Source organism: Ranitomeya variabilis, chromosome 3, assembly GCF_051348905.1.
Source record: "Ranitomeya variabilis isolate aRanVar5 chromosome 3, aRanVar5.hap1, whole genome shotgun sequence".
Classification (NCBI taxonomy): Eukaryota; Metazoa; Chordata; class Amphibia; order Anura; family Dendrobatidae; genus Ranitomeya; species Ranitomeya variabilis.
In genome coordinates, this window is record NC_135234.1 from 80,210,462 (window position 1) to 80,227,744 (window position 17,283).

At 43.4% G+C, this 17,283-nt stretch overlaps 1 protein-coding gene across 8 annotated transcripts in view; it reads right to left on the reverse strand.

Moving 5' to 3' along the window:
• Nucleotides 1–409: 409 nt before the first annotated feature.
• The window catches only part of ABR (ABR activator of RhoGEF and GTPase), a 430,921-nt gene continuing 414,047 nt past the window's right edge, over nucleotides 410–17,283 (reverse strand). For 6 of the 8 annotated variants that reach the window (XM_077294253.1, XM_077294252.1, XM_077294257.1 and 3 more), the window contains 5 exons: nucleotides 17,135–17,274; nucleotides 16,917–17,051; nucleotides 15,966–16,071; nucleotides 7,892–8,039; nucleotides 6,641–7,398 (listed from right to left, as the gene is read on the reverse strand). In XM_077294253.1, coding sequence (XP_077150368.1) covers nucleotides 7,309–7,398; nucleotides 7,892–8,039; nucleotides 15,966–16,071; nucleotides 16,917–17,051; nucleotides 17,135–17,274 — 619 coding nt within the window. In that variant the 3' untranslated portion in view covers nucleotides 6,641–7,308. Of the gene's footprint in view, nucleotides 4,725–5,480; nucleotides 7,399–7,891; nucleotides 8,040–15,965; nucleotides 16,072–16,916; nucleotides 17,052–17,134; nucleotides 17,275–17,283 lie in introns of those variants that run through there. The other 2 variants (XM_077294251.1, XM_077294259.1) reach the window with 1 other exon arrangement.

Below are 17,283 nucleotides of genomic sequence, written 5' to 3' on the forward strand. Positions count from 1 at the left end.
CTCCCCACTTTCCAGTTTTTGAATTTCCACAAAAATTTTAAATAATCAATACATTTTGTTCAACTTCACAATTGTGTTCCACTTGTTGTTGATTCTTCACCAAAGATTTACATTATGTTTCAAGTATGATATGTGGGAAAAGGTTGAAAAGTTCCAGGGGGCCGAATACTTTCGCAAGGCACTGTATCTGGCTAATGAAAGTCTATAGGAGCTTTGCTATATGCTGCGCGTCTAGAGAAATAATTTTTTATAAAACTACATGTATGATGTGGAGTCCCTCTTTAATACATGGTGGGATTCACATGCCTGAAACACTTGGGTACAGGGCCAAGATCTTCTCCAGTTACTAATTCTTTACTTTCTGCTCATTGTTAGGGGTTTGTCCTTTATTCAAGAGAAAATCAAAAACGACATTTTGTAAATCTTTTATTAACTAACGTTATCATTACTATTTTTGCTCCATTTCTAGCATCATAATAATATACAGACACGGCAACAGTACAGACACAAAATAAAAATATACAAGGCGGATTTTTCCATCCCTTTAGATTTTTTCCTTGGGCTTCATAAATACAATATTGATGTAACAAAAACAATTCTCAAACCCCAAAAGAAATCTAGGAAACCATTATATTTTCTATCTGCTGCCAATGACCGTGTGAAATGTGGAGTGCAGGATGGGGGTTCTTGTTCGGTATCGTCCCCAAGTAAAATGAACAAGTTTATTGTGCAGTTTCCCATGGATGGCCTGGCGGGTTACATCAAGATATACTGGATACCAAGATGGCTACTTGGTTGTACAGAACAAATACAAGTTGTTGTTTTTTACACAGTTCTGAAAAAAAGACAAAACAAAGAAATATGAAAACTACAAGATCAGACACAAACAGGATTTTCAGTAGATCATGGAAGATACAAATAGCCGCTTTTCCTTTAAAGGGGTTAAGCTGGAAGTCTACAGTTATTCTATGTGACTGCAGACCTGTGAGTCCTCACTCTCTGACATCTGGAGTGGGCTGCGATGTGACCACAATCTGCGATTTGCATACTTCCAGCCACATTCCGACTAGACATGTTCTGCATCACTTGGATTGTGCGATGCTGCGCACGTCTAGTCGGCATGTGACCACATGTATGCAAATTGCATAATTGCGGTCATGTGCACGCCGCTCCCGAAGCCGGAAACTCCTCACAACATGCATAGAGTGACTGCAGACTTGTACCCGAAGGCCGGATGACCCCTTTAAATAAATGTTCCCCAACCCACAGTCTGTGAACTTCTAGAATCGGATTAGAGATTCACTAGACCTGTCACTGTATCATAAGGAATGGAAAACTAGTGTAAAGGCAAAAGACGCAGGTAACAAAGCTGTCCTAAAAACATGGGCAGGCCGGCCGAGAACCAGGGAAAGCATTCATTCCCTATGGGGTTGCTGAGCGCTGGACTCGACTTTTTCCAGCAGCTCCTTAAAGAATGAATGGAGGAGCAGTCAGGCGTCCAACCTGCTGTGCTATGTTGGAGTGGAAATAAAAGTTTGGCCATCTATCGATCACTGCAGGTTCCCAGCAGTTGGACACCCACCGATCTGCCATTACCTAACCTGTGAGTAGGTGATAACTTGTTTGCAGTGAACATCCCCTTTAAGCTTCGCCCTTAGACACATGTGCAGTACATATGAGCGTCTGGGACTGTGTCTAATCCATAGATAGGTCACTTTTGTAATTCAGCACCTGTTATCCTGTGGGGTTCGTATCGATTCATGGTGGATCTGTAGGTTTCTCCTGCATTTCTCTTGATAGGGCCACCCCAGTTATTGGCAGTGAATTCAGGTCAGGTTACTGGGTATAAGCTGCACTATGTCACATGTGACTGTACGAGGAAATAGGACTTCATTCACACAAGGCGGCAGAGCGCTGGCCACATGTTCTATCCCTAGAGTAGCTTCTATTCAGTACGTTTCATATTTAGTACATCTGGCAATTATTAAAGTGTTGTATTTACTTCCCTTAATAGCTAGTCTGGAACTGCAAGAAGTGACCATCATGGGCTTTGACACTTGCCCTGAGCAACGTGAGGACTGTGGGTAAAACTTGAAAAAATCAAGCTTAGATTAAAAGGGAATCTGTCATCAGGTTTTTGCTATGTAATCTGAAATTTGCATGATGTGCAAAACAGAGACCTTGATTCCAGTGATGTCACTTACTGGGCTGCTTTCTGCAGTTTTGATAAAATCGCTGTTTTCTCTGCTGCAGATCTATCAGTTCTCTGAATACAGAGCTCATTATAACACAACCCACATCACTGATTGACAGCTTTCTGTGTACACTGTGCATAGGCTGAAAGCTGTCAATCAGTGGTGGTGGCGGGTTTACACAAGGTAGGAGGACTATATCGCAGGAAACAACTAGTCCTCTAGTGATAATCTCCTGCTAAGTGTTTTTTTTTGTTTGTTTTTTTTTTAAATTGAAGCAGCAACACACAGTTCAGAGAGTGGCTTCACTGGAATCAGGGTCTCTGCCCCGATATGCTGTTCTCAGATTCTCTTTAAGGTACATCTCAGCACTACAAATCCAGCAATATTCATGTCTGAGCGCATTCTTCTAGCTTACTACATACAGGGATATCTCATGAGATAAATAGCTGTTCTATGCAGACATTGAGCCAGCAAGGGCTGCTGAGCAAGCGGAGCTCGGAAGTTTACAGAAATCAAAAAATCTAAGTACGGTTAATTTCCTCCACTTTACACGTAGAGTAATTTGATCCGTAAAAAGATGGGTGAGAAGAGAATAAATATATGTGACCCTCTGCATACAAGGCCGACACTACAACTTCCAGCAGTACCCACGGCTCCTTCTAAAATCTCCAGCTGGAAAGGATGACGGACTTACCAGAATCCACAAAGTGTTAGCACCAGTAACAGCACAGCGCAGATCTGCTGATGACCCACAATTGTTCAAGGTTCATCATGTTCTCAAGACGACATTAACATTTATGAAGGTCATGAACAGGAAAACAAGACTTCAACTGCACCAAGAGAAAAAGAAAATCACTGCGCAAGTAAAGTGATCAAAGCACAAAATGGCTTCTTATCTGAGGAAACCAAGACGAACTCGGCTGCACTGCAGTGTGATGGCAAATCCAACCACATACATATATAGGAGCAAAGAATCCAAGCAGCATCTCATGTTCCCTTCATTGATACTGTTCTTATTAAAAAGTAAAAGGGTCTAATTATTTTGCCCTCCTCTCCCTTGCTAGTGCTCATCATTCAGGAAGGTTGTGAAATTTGGCTTCTCCTGCCGGACCGGCTCTCTGCACTGGATTTCAAGCAAGGATGTTTAGGTTATAACCGTGCAAGGACTTACAGAGTTTCTTATGTCTCCTACAGTCACTTAGCATTACTTTAATGAGTTAAAAGACAATCTGTCACCAGGTTTTTGCCATGTTATCTGAGAGCATCATGATGTAGGGGCAGAGACCCTAATTCCAGTGATATGTCACTTACTGGGCTGTGTTTTGCTGTTTCAATGAGTGTTTTATCAGCAGAGTATCACTACAGGATAACTGGCCTCCTAGTCCAACACAAGCGCTGTTTATCAGCTTTCTATCATACAATGTACACAGAAAACTGTGGTGAGGACAAGTTATACACAGCTCAACATCTGAGGTCGGCAGCACAGAAAACTGTGACCATCAGAACGGCTGCATCCAGTAAAATAAGTGATACATCGCTGGAATCAGGGGCTCTGTCTCTACATTGTGCTTCTATCAGATAACATACAAAAAACCTGCTGACAGATTCTCTTTAATACTGTAAATATGGAATGAAAATGATGGAAGTTTTATAGTTTCAACCGGATAAAACAACTGCAGCCTGAAAAATAAGATCCAATTCCATCCTGTGAAGGATGATTATATTTTCCGTAAGTTTTTTTTTTCCTACATCTGCATTACAGAAAATCCTGACGAGGGAATGATGACCTGTACTAAACCAGCAGATCAAGTTATTAGACCTGTGATAGGGGAGAAACTACACTGGTGCAAAATTGGCCTTAATGGGATATATAAGGCCACATCCCTGGCTGTGGTGGTACAGTCAACTACATATCATCCCAAAATTAGACGAATTGGGGACTGGAGCACCAGTGTGAGCAGGCGAGGAATTCACCTTATGTATGATTAACCCATGAAAAGGAGGAAACATGAACCTCATGAATATTGGGGCTCAGGTTACGGTCAGCTGCAAACTTGTACAATGTAGTCACCCTCAACTACTCCCCCACCCCGCCACAGAAAAAAAAAACAAACCACTAATGCAGTTACTGAATAATAAAATGACCAGACCAATATTATAAGAATGCAAATTCTAGAAAGCCAAACAACAAACAATTACTTATCCGCTATCCCCAGGAGGAATAGTCTGTGGACAGATCAGGGGGTGTCCTAGGAGAAACATTATGGTGATCCATCATTGGTTTTAACTTTTTTTTTTTTTTTTTATTAAAAATTTGTGTTTTTAGGTTTGTACAAAATTCAGCATGGCTTTTGCACCACCTTCAAGCTATTTTTTTCAGCACTTGTGATTTTGTAGATTTGCTTGAGAATCTGATTGTGGTTTTTTTATTATCGACTAATTGAACATTTGTGACTTTTTAAAATATTGCACAATTGTATTCCTGCACCCTATCGGAGTACAAAACCTGACTTTTTGTGCAGTTGAAGACTAAGGGTACTGTCACACAGTGCAATTACGATCGCTACGACGGTACGATTCGTGACGTTCTAGCGATATCGTTACGATATCGCAGTGTCTGACACGCAGCAGCGATCAGGGATCCTGCTGAGAATCGTACGTCGTAGCAGATCGTTTGAAACTTTCTTTCGTCGCTGGATCTCCCGCTGTCATCGCTGGATCGGTGTGTGTGACAGCGATCCAGCGATGCGTTCGCTGGTAACCAGGGTAAACATCGGGTTACTAAGCGCAGGGCCGCGCTTAGTAACCCGATGTTTACCGTGGTTACCAGCGTAAAAGTAAAAAAAAACAAACCGTACATACTCACCATGTGATGTCCGTCAGGTCCCTTGCAGTCTGCTTCCCGCTCTGACTGTGAGCGCCGGCCGGAAAGTGAGAGCAGATCACAGCGGTGATCACCGCTGCGCTCTGCTCTCACTGTACGGCTGCACTCAGTCAGAGCAGGAAGCAGACTGCAAGGGACCTGACGGACATCACATGGTGAGTATGTACGGTTTGTTTTTTTTTACTTTTACGCTGGTAACCACGGTAAACATCGGGTTACTAAGCGCGGCCCTGCGCTTAGTAACCCGATGTTTACCCTGGTTACCAGCGAACCTCGGCATCGCTCCAGCGCCGTGATTGCAGTGTGACCGCAGTCTACGACGCTGGAGCGATACTCATACGACGCTGCGACGTCACGGATCGTGCCGTCGTAGCGACGAAAATTGCACGGTGTGACAGTACCCTTACATGCAACATTTTAAAGAGTCATGCAACATTATACTCAAACAAGCAACAGATAAAGCAAAACAAACACGAACCAACCAAAAGACAGACAAGAAAGTAACCAAGCACATGATGAATCGGGGCCATAATAAATATCACCTATCACATTAACTTATGGATCCTACACCAGATCTAATCCCTTTATTGAAAATCAATTAAATGGCCGTACAAGCAGCCAAATCTGTGCCCTCGTGCGGCTGATAGATCACAGCCCGCATTGTCTACTGCCCTGTTCAGACACATCGATGACAATTAAAAGCTTCTCTTGGAAAAAACAATAAAATAATAATCCCCTCCTTCCCCTCTGGAGGGTTGGTTAAGGGTTTCCTAAAAGCACAGCCGAGAATGAAGCAGTCATGTGTGTCCTTCAGTGTCATTACAATGGATGGAGGAGAACCATTGTATTATATACCCCACCTCGCCCTTTACTTTCTGGTTTCTTTAAATATCTTTTTTCTGCTTTTCTACTTTTATTATTTTAACCTTTGATACAAATAAATAGGAACAAAAAAAGGAAACTCAAAAATAGAAGCAATGTACTGCACAAGAAGCTGCCATGGATTATCACGTGCATGTGTGTGAATGGAGCAGAGAACACGGCCTGTGCAGTCACCCCCACTGCTGCTGAATACACAGGGTGTCCTGGATTAGAAGAAAAAAAATGACTTTTTTTTTTTAAAAAGAGCACCACATCTGTCCAGAGGTGGTGTGCGGTATTGCAGGTCAGCCCTTTGTAATTCATTAGACGGAGCTGCAATACCAGACACACTCCGTGGATCAGCGGTGATGGATCTAAAAAAGAAATCTAAGCTAGACGCAACCTTTAATTTCCAAAATGTTGGTGTTAGGATAGATGTAAACACACGACATGTTGACCATCTGTTCTTATAACTTCATTTTCCCAATTAAGTTAGACCTAATTTCTAAGGGGACTGTGCGTGTGTTTGGCGTCAGCGTGGGGCACCGGACTTCTCAGAATTGATTGGTCATGATTACGGGCCGATGCGCCACTTCGCCGGCTGTGGTACAGCTCGGGTACCGGTCAATTTCCTCATTCCCGGAGGAGTAACAAACGTACCACCTTTTGAAAGCAGCAAAAATCACAAGTGACAAATCCACCAGGAAATGAAAATTTAAAAAAAAGGACCAAAAGCACTTTTCATCCACAATAGAAGACAAAAGTTAGAAGAAAACGTCATGGCAACGGTTTAGAATTAAAAACGTTAGGACGGAGAGTCCGCTCATATCCTGCCAAGTCTATGAAGGAAAATATCGCAGAACTGAGCAGAGTACCCCAATGTTCATCAACCTCCACTCGCCATGTGCGGGGGGCAATTGTCAAACGATGGGTTTCATGTTTGGCCCCTGTGGTCCCCGAGGGGAGGAAGGATACAGTGCAGTTTGCAGTCTCTAGCACAAGTTGTTGAGAATATGGCAGGTTAAAAGACCCTTTAATTCAGCCGAGGTGTCAAGATTTTCCCAAACCGTTCACTCACATGAAAGAATGTGGATAATAAGAAAGTTCTCCAAACCTCCGCTCCCCCGGGGTCGCCTGCTCCTACATAAAATAATGCCTGAAAACCAATATACAAAATACAGCTCGCTACAAGGGGAGCACAGGGCCGCTCATTTTATAGTTTTCTTTCCACTTTTCTGTACAAAAGGATTCAAGAAATGAACAGGAGCAAGATGGCGGCTGCTCTGGGTTGTGGGATCATTCTTCGAATGTCTTTTGCCAAATGTACAGAGAGAAGAGGAGCCGCCTGGTCTTCTCCTGGTTGTCGCCTCACACGTCTGTGGAGTAGTACAGAGTGTTCCTCTTCAGCTCCGAGAAACTGATCGGGGGGTGCTGCAGGTAATAGAGAAGGACCTGGACCTGAAGGAGAAAGACACAAAGCATGGAGTACGTTTCTAAATACATCGCTTTATCTGCTCCAGAGCTGCATTCACAAGGCTACGGTTTTTAGGACTGAAATCTCCCAGCAGAGATTAGGAAAAGGAAACAAGACACGGGATCTCCGCTTCTGAGTTTGTTCATTAGGAAGTTTGCTGAGTGTTCTTAATGACTTCCAGCAGAATTGTAAATGCAGCTCTGGATGAGAACAGAAGAAGTCACTCAGAATCAGTGCAAGACGAGCATTACTGTATGCAGGTTACATGTACGTGTAAAGTGTAAAATGCTCAGTAAGTATTTCAAGCTGTTACACAGAATACAGTAGTCAGTCCTGGTTAAAGGGGTTCTCCGCGTTACACAATTTCTATTTGCCATCTGTAAACTGTGGAGGAACTAACAAGTGCTACTCATCCCACCTGCATGTGCTCCATATCAGCAGAGGAAAGCACCAAGAGGCAAAAACGCGTATATTTACCTGTGCCATAACGTCGTGGGACCAGATGTCTGATGCCAGGTTTGTGTGACCTTTACTTTCCACTTCCGAGGGTCTTAGTAATGTGGGGCCAAAGACAGTGGCCAAGTTATGCAGTGACATCTTGTTGATTGGCTCCTTCTCAGCAACCCTACAATCAAAATGGAACAAAAAATAGAAAAAAGAACCTTCAGGCTGCGAAAGTACAAGATTATGGAAATAACCCAAATATTCTCGGCTTCATCTAGACATTTGGTTTGGATGCACATAGTCAAGAGGCTATTATTGTCCGGGGGCTTTCCTGTCCTAGGTTATCAGGGTTTTCCAAGATTATTAAAAATGTGCCTACAGACAAGCAATATGATAAAAACCTATCCTCACACGTTGCATCCGCCGCTCTGTCGGTCTTTACCTGGCCTCAGCAATGGCGTGCTGGCTATATACATGATAGATGTAGGAGATCACGGGTGGACAGCACAGGACGACTGAGGTCGGTGACTGGCTGCAGCCATCAGTAGGCGAGCTGCAATAAATGACGACCAAAGAGGGGCTGGAGGAGATAATGGCCTATTTAGGGACCTTCTCCATGTTGCCTGCTTTAGGAATGATCGGAAAAAACAACCCTTTAAATGATGCATAAATCATGCTGCTATGGCCATTAAACAGCAGCATATACGGTAATCCTATTATCTTCCGAATTCCTGCAAGTCAGATGTTACTGTACAACAATAGCTTGTACTAAAACTCAATGTGGGTAAAGTTTTTGCTCGTGGAGAGCGCCAAGCTGGCGTGTGGAGACTTATAAGCCCTGTAACATTCCCCTAGGAAATTAAATATGCAAATAGCCTCTTCAGAGAGGAAGAGACTGAAGCTCTGGTGCCTGGTATTGGAGGTGGCAACCCTACAGGTCAGTATGGGTTGCTTAAGAGGCCCTTGCCACCACTTAGAATAGGAAGCTAAACCAGAAACTCAATTTCCAGACACATGTTTCAGGGTTTTCGCCCATTAACAGTGCAGATCAGGAGAACTGATGAGGTCAGTAAAGCGCTGTAGAATTATTAATGGAGCTATATAAGTGAGTAAAATAGATAAAATAAATAAACTGGTGGACTGGGTGAGAAGCCTTACACCACCTCCTCTTCTCCAGTATCCTGTCCTGGTCAACTCTGGCATTGCTGCTTTGGGATCTGCAGTATATCACTTATGTCTGCTTTCACAAATTGGTCATGCTGAAAAATTTCCCAAGCTCCTCCTTTTTATTTGGTTGCTTGGTGTGCCTTTCTTTACCCCCTTAACGACCGCCGATATGCATTAAAAGGCGGCTGTTAAGGGGACTCATTCCCTCATTGCAGTTTTAAAACCGTGATCGGGAATAAGGTTATAGCGTCTCCCCCTAGCATCGGAAAATCTCCAGACACTATCACAGTCTACAAAAGCCAATAATTAGTATGTCATGCCCTTAGTCAGATTACAGTCTTATTTATTTTATAAAAATTTCTATTTATTTCATTCTTTGACCCAAGGGATAGGGTTGGTGTTTTCCAAAAGTAAAAAAAATAATTTGATGACGATATGACGACTAGTGTTGAGCGCCACTGTTTGCTACTCAAGTTTGCATCGGGGTCGCTTGAGCACCTGTCATATTGTGCATACCAGAGCACCCCGATGCAAACTTGAGTAGCGAGCATTTGAACTCAAAACTAATGACGACATATTCAGTATGACGATCTAATAGTTAACAAATTCTCTGTAGTACCTTTGGGTTAAAAATCCTCACTATACCCTTGGATAAAATCCTTGAGGGGTGTAGTTTCCAAAATGGGGTCACTTGTGGGGTGTTTTCACTGTTTAGGCACATCAGGGGTTCTCCAAACGCAACACGGCGTCCTCTCTCGATTGCAGTCATTTTTGAGTTCAAACAGTCACTGTGCTGCTTCCCTTCAGAGCTTTGCTGTGCGTCCAAACAGTAGTTTTCCCCAACATATAGGGTATCGACTTACTCAGGATAAATTACACAACAAATCATCCTTGTGAAAGTAAAAAAATTTGGGCCAATGCTAAATTTTTGTGAAAAAGGAGTAAAATATTATTTTTTTTCTACCACATTCCATTAATTCCTGAGAAGCACCTTAAGTGTTAATAAACTTCTTGAATGTGGTTTTGAGGACTTTGAGGGGTGCAGTTTTCAAAATGGTGTCACTTTTGGGTATTTTCAAAGTCACTTCAAATGTGAGGTGGTCCCTAATAAAAATAGTTTTGTAAATTTTGTTGGAAAAATTGAGAAATTTCTGATCAACTTTTAACCCTAAAATAACTTTTCAAAAATTATGCTGATTGTAAAGTAGACATGTGGGAAGAATTATGTACTATTTTGTGTGGTGTAACTATCTGATTTAAGGGCATAAAAACTGAACGTTTGAAAATTGTGAAATTTGTCAAATTTTCTATATTTGTGTAAATTTATGCAAATCATATCGACCAAAATTTACCACTACCATGAAATACAATATGTCACGAAAAAACAGTCTCAGAATCAGTTTGATCTGTTGAAGAGTTTCAGAGTAAGGGTCCCTTTCCACTTGCGAGATAAAAAACGGTCCGTAATCTGGACCGAAAAAACGGATGGAACGTATGCGATTTTCATGCGAGTGTCATGCGAGTACAATGCGATTTTTAATCGCATCATCCGTTTTTTAGACTCGCATCATCCGTATGACATCCGTATTACTGTCCGATTTGTACGCACCGGTGTCCTTTGAAAAGCCGGCAATTCAGCGCAGTGTACAGTAAAATCACACTGACAGGTTAGAATAGACTAGATATATACACATAGAATAGGTATATATACATATATATATGTCAGTGAGACACCTATATATGTATATTTATATTTAATGCAGCGCAAGATAGCATAAAAGCCACTAATTCAATTGCCGGCTTTTAATTTCTCCTTCCCAAACCCGACAGGATATGAGACATGGTTTACATACAGTAAACCATCTCATATCCCCCTTTTTTTTGCATATTCCACACTACTAATGTTAGTAGTGTGTATGTGCAAAATTTCAGCGCTGTAGCTATTAAATTTAAGGGTTAACTCGCGGAAAAAATTGGCGTGGGCTCCCGCGCAATTTTCTCCGCCAGAGCGGTAAAGCCAGTGACTGAGGGCAGATATTAATAGCCAGGAGAGGGTCCATGGTTATTGGTCCCCCGTGGCTACAAACATCTGCCCCCAGCCACCCCAGAAAAGGCACATCTGGAAGATGCGCCTATTCTGGCACTTGGCCACTCTCTTCCCACTCCCTGTAGCGGTGGGATATGGGGTAATGAAGGGTTAATGCCACCTTGCTATTGTAAGGTGACATTAAGCCAGATTAATAATGGAGAGGCGTCAATTATGTCACCTATCCATTATTAATCCAATTGTAGGAAAGGGTTAAAAAACACACACACACATGATTACAAAGTAGTTTAATGAAATAAACAGCGGTTGTTGTAATAATTTATTGTTCTCCCATTCCATTTCCAGGACCTCGCTTGGCAACATAATAAACGCACAAGATACATACCTTCTGCTGTCAGATCTCGTCCCACGAAGTAATCCATCTGAAGGGGTTAACTAATATTACAGGCAGGAGCCCTGCAAATGCAGCTGTGCTCCGTGCTTGTAATCCCCGGGGAATGAATGAAATGTAGGTCATTGACCTACATTTCCTTCAGTCGCGGTGATGCGCCCCCTGGTGGATGTCCTCATATGACCTGGAGCGTGGGAAAAAGTTCCCAGGCTGCAGTTCATGAGAACATCCAGCAGGGGCGCATCACCGCGACTGAAGGAAATGTAGGTCAATGACCTACATTTCATTCATTCGCTGGGGATTACAGGCAGGGAGCACAGCTGCATTTGCAGGGCTCCTGCCTGTAATATTAGTTAACCCCTTCAGATGGATTACTTCGTGGGACGAGATCTGACAGCAGAAGGTATGTATCTTGTGCGTTTATTATGTTGCCAAGCGAGGTCCTGGAAATGGAATGGGAGAACAATAAATTATTACAACAACCGCTGTGTTTATTTCATTAAACTACTTTTAAATCATGTGTGTGTGTGTTTTTTAACCCTTTCCTACAATTGGATTAATAATGGATAGGTGTCATAATTGACGCCTCTCCATTATTAATCTGGCTTAATGTCACCTTACAATAGCAAGGTGGCATTAACCCTTCATTACCCCATATCCCACCGCTACAGGGAGTGGGAAGAGAGTGGCCAAGTGCCAGAATAGGCGCATCTTCCAGATGTGCCTTTTCTGGGGTGGCTGGGGGCAGATGTTTTTAGCCACGGGGGGGCCAATAACCATGGACCCTCTCCTGGCTATTAATATCTGCCGTCAGTCACTGGCTTTACCGCTCTGGCGGAGAAAATTGCGCGGGAGCCCACGCCAATTTTTTCCGCCATTTAACCCTTTATTTCAGCAGCTACAGCGCTGAAATTTTGCACATACACACTACTAACATTAGTAGTGTGGAATATGCAAAAAAAAAGGGGATATGAGATGGTTTACTGTATGTAAACCATGTCTCATATCCTGTCGGGTTTGTGCAGGAGAAATGAGAAGCCGGCAATTGAATTAGCGGCTTTAATGCTATCTAGTGCTGCATTAAATATAAATATACATATATAGGTGTCTCACTGACATATATATATGTATATATACACATTCTATGTGTATATATCTACTCTATTCTAACCTGTCAGTGTGATTTTACTGTACACCGCGCTGAATTACCGGCTTTTCAAAGGACACCGGTGCGTAAAAATCGGACAGAACTCGCATGGTGCGAGTGCTGTGCGATTTTTTTCTCGCACCCATTGACTTGCATTGGCGAGTCTCGTCCGAGAATCGCAGCAATACGCAGCATGCTGCGATTTTTTTCTCAGCCGATCCAGATTTTTCTCAGTCCGATTTCGGCTGAGAAAAAAATCGCAAATCAAAAGACACCTATTAACTAACATTGGTCCGAGTGCAATCCGATTTTTTATCGGATTGCACGCGTCCGTTTTCCTCGCAAGTGGAAAGGGACCCTTATAAGTGACACCGGTCAGATTTAAAAAAATGTGAGACAAGTTCATCCACGGAGCACAGTAATAAAATTTGCGGTCCTAACTTTGCAGTTATGTGCAGCTGCTGGTACTGTATCATGTACCACGTTCAGCCACGATTGTGGACACTGGATGTTAGTACTAATGGAAGCGCCATCTAGCCGACTACATCTGGGCAGAATGTGCTCTACCTTACTTTCGAGGCAGAATGGCTCAGTGATGTCCTGCCCTTGGATAGTGCCAGGTTCTTTTTCTCTCATGGGTGTACAATCAGTATGACTTGGCACCGCCATGTTATATTATGTGGAGGAAACCACAAACCAACCAATCACTTATTAATCCGTTAGTATAAACAGTTGTAAGAGTGTGGTAGTGATGTGTGCTGGGCTGACTAACTCATTCTACACATATAATGGTGGCTTTTCTGCCAGGACACTCGCTGCCGCACAATGTACTTTCCCAGCGATGCTCGCCGTCGCCTTTTTAGGTCCTGCCACACATGAGCTACTGCTATGAGAAAACCAGCTGCGTCTCCCCTCCTCTCATGTTCCCTCCAAGGCAGATGTGGGGGCTGGCAAGTACCCGTCTCTCAGATGGAAAACTTGACTTCTGCTCTAAACTCTTGGCCCGATTCTCATAAGAGGAATTTACTAAAGATTTGTAGCCATGGAAAACTATGAGACTAGAATTGTTGTGTGTCCCAGTCACGATCGTTACCTGGGCCGAGCTTCAGCTAACTCCAGTCCGTGCAATGTGAGAGATGGAAATGTGGAGACTAAATACCACAGAGTGCACCCAATCCTTCCCGTGATATCCCTCACCGAGAACGGCGCATGGACGGGCGGCTTATACACTACAGAACACACGATGGAAAGTCTCTCCACAAGCTCTGCCTGGATATTCTTACCGGTGGAAAGCAGCAAGTTCATCAAATCTCAAGTACGTGACCACAAGTTATATGGGCCGACTATTCACAAAACTTCTGAGGTCAGAGCCCACAGTCAGCCGCAAATCCCACACCACATTGTGCAGATTCTGTGGCACATTTCATCCTTTGCAATGCAAAATCCGTTGTGAAAATCCAAAGCATTAATTGATCTGCTGCAAATCTGTCATGACCATCAATTTAAGTTGTAGATTTTTCTGCAGTGTATAGCGAAGATTTCATAAAATCTCATCCACAATGCTGCTAATGGGAAGGGAGTTTTACAGAAACCATAAAATCAGGACAGAAAACTTACTAAGTATGTGGGCCATGCGTATATACCATTAAAGGGAGCCTGTCGGGCTGTATATGCAGTCCGATCTGTGGACAGCACGGTTTATAGAAGGAGACGCTGAGCAGAGTTATATATATATATAGGTTTGTTGGCAAATAGTCAATAGAACTGGTATTTTATTCATTGAAGTCCCTGGTATCTGTATGTATACTAGTCCAGTGGGCAGTCCTAATTAGTGATTGACAGCTATCTGCATGCACAGTCTTACAGATAAGACTGTCAATCACTAAGTAGGACCGCCCACTGGACTCATGCATACAATCACCAGGGATTTCAATGAATAAAATGCAAATTATACTGAAACTTTTCACACAAAAATGTCTATCAACCTGATCAGCTCCTCCTGCTCTATGACCTCCTGCCTGTCGACCAGATACCATTTTCAACATAAGTTACCTTTAATGGTCACCTTAGAGCAGCGGTGGCAAAGCTATAGCAGGCGTGACAGTGGGGACATGCAGAGCCCTCCCTGTGCGCTCCAACCTCAGCACTAGCGCCGCCACCACTTTCTTTAGCCCGCGCACAGAGTCTATACATAAATGGAGGGAGAGATGATTGTAGAGAGCAATGGCTGATAGTGACCCAGGGTCTGAGAGGACCTGTAGCCCATACCAGATTCTCCAAATCTCTGCATGGCAAAAATTATATGAAGGGTGAGCGGAGGCACACACCAGGATGGGGAGCACACACCAGGATGGGGAGCACACACCAGGATGGGGAGCACACACCAGGATGGGGAGCACACACCAGGATGGGGAGCACACACCAGGATGGGGAGCACACACCAGGATGGGGAGCACACACCAGGATGGGGAGCACACACCAGGATGGGGAGCACACACCAGGATGGGGAGCACACACCAGGATGGGGAGCACACACCAGGATGGGGAGCACACACCAGGATGGGGAGCACACACCAGGATGGGGAGCACACACCAGGATGGGGAGCACATACCAGGATGGGGAGCACATACCAGGATGGGGAGCACATACCAGGATGGGGAGCACACACCAGGATGGGGAGCAAACACCAGGATGGGGAGCACACACCAGGATGGGGAGCACACACCAGGATGGGGAGCACACACCAGGATGGGGAGCATATACCAGGATGGAGAGCATATACCAGGATGGGGAGCATATACCAGGATGGAGAGCACACACCAGGATGGGGAGCACACACCAGGATGGGGAGCATATACCTTTACATCTGCAATCTTGTACCCCTGCGTCCATCTGTGGCTGCCCTCTGCTGTTTGTTTGTTTTTTTTAAACTAAAACCTCAATATTCAGGATAAGTTGCCGTGTTGGCCCTTTGTGATAAATAAGTGGGCTTTGGATTCCAGTATGGGCACTCTGTTTCTTAAAGGTTCGTCACCACTGCCTTAGAGGTTACCAGTGACTGTGGCCCAGACTTATTACCCCCACACAGATCAGTTTAAGAAACGCACAACTCAATAAATGTGGAGCAGTTCTAACAACGGATATTGGAAATTTATGTTAGTGATGCAGTTTGTGCCGATTTTGTAGTATTTCCTAAAATTTGGTAACCCACTTTCTAGCAACTTTTAGAAAATGGTGATAGATGTGAAAAGGTGAAATTTTTCGCACATATGCCATGAAACAAAATTTGCAACATTTTTTTTTTCCTTTATGGTAAAAGTGACATATCTCCTTCCCTCTGTTTTATCTACTTACCTTTTTAAGTGCTGAAGCAAGAAGAGAAAGGTCATGAGATTGGGGTCGGGCAGGGAGCGCAGAAGGTGCATCATGCAGTTCTCCTTGGCAGCTGGATCAGACAGAGCTGTAACCATGGAAACACAGGAGGATTAGAACTCCGGAGCAGCGCAATCACCCACAGGACAAAGCCTACAATGGAGCCCTGCAAACAGCTGGAGCAGACGGGCGAGCCGGCCCAGGAATGGCTGACCACTAACACTCATGTGGTGTACATGGGGCGTGCTCCTCTGTATATACTCAGGGGCTGCTTCCATGAAGATGCAGCAGACAGAAGATGAATGACTAGTAGTAATTGGATATTCATGCCGATCTGTCACTTTTTCCAACACTTTCCATTCTACTGTGGCAGAGCTGCCACTGGCGCGTCATTGCCCTGCTTTCTCCTGACAAGGAGGCACCAATACGACAATGTAATTTTTATTTTCATCTTTTACATTTTAAAAATTGCTAAAAGGAAAATAGGCTGACCGAATGTGGCTAAAAAGTGAAATTAAGAAAAATTGACTGGAATCTCCAGTGTTTTGTGTCTCTTCAATTTGGTAGACAGATTAATAGTTATAAAGATGAAGAGAACAAGTGGAAACCATAAGGTATCTGAGCTTTCTGCTTATTTTTGGCCACTCCTATATATAAAGGGCCAATTTCACAAGAGTGTAATACAGGAATATTTCGGCTTCTATCTTATGGCCACAAATCCTGAAGCGACCAAGATTCTGATCCCCAGAACGATCATTAGGCCTTGATGCCGAACAGCTGAATGGTTTCTATGGATCCTGGTGTTGTACCTAAAAAATCTGACCTCAAATACTTGAAAAAAAAAATGCTAAAAAATATGTAATTGATTATTAATTGCCATAATGAGAAGCATTGTTAGAGGATTACAGAATAGAAATGAAAGTTGACTCCTACCAATTCCTTCCATGAAAGCCAGATAGAGCTTGTCAGTAAGGAGGGGTTCTGGGAGCTCCCGGAAGTAAAGCTTTAATGTGCCAGCGATGGCGTTGATGTCCATGTCACTGAGCATCATCAGAATGTCTTTATTATCTAAGAAAGAAATAAAAGAAGCTCCGTAAGGTACAAACGTTTCCAAAACTTATTACGTTATGTCACTTATCAACGTGACTTACTGGCATCAAATGCAGCCTTCAAGGCCTGGATATCAGTAGCCACTCCAGATATTCTGTAAATGCCGACCTCCTCAATGCCACGTTTCTCCACCTCCTCTATACATTGACGAACTATATATGGCACCTTAGATCTTTCCCGCCTGGCAGAA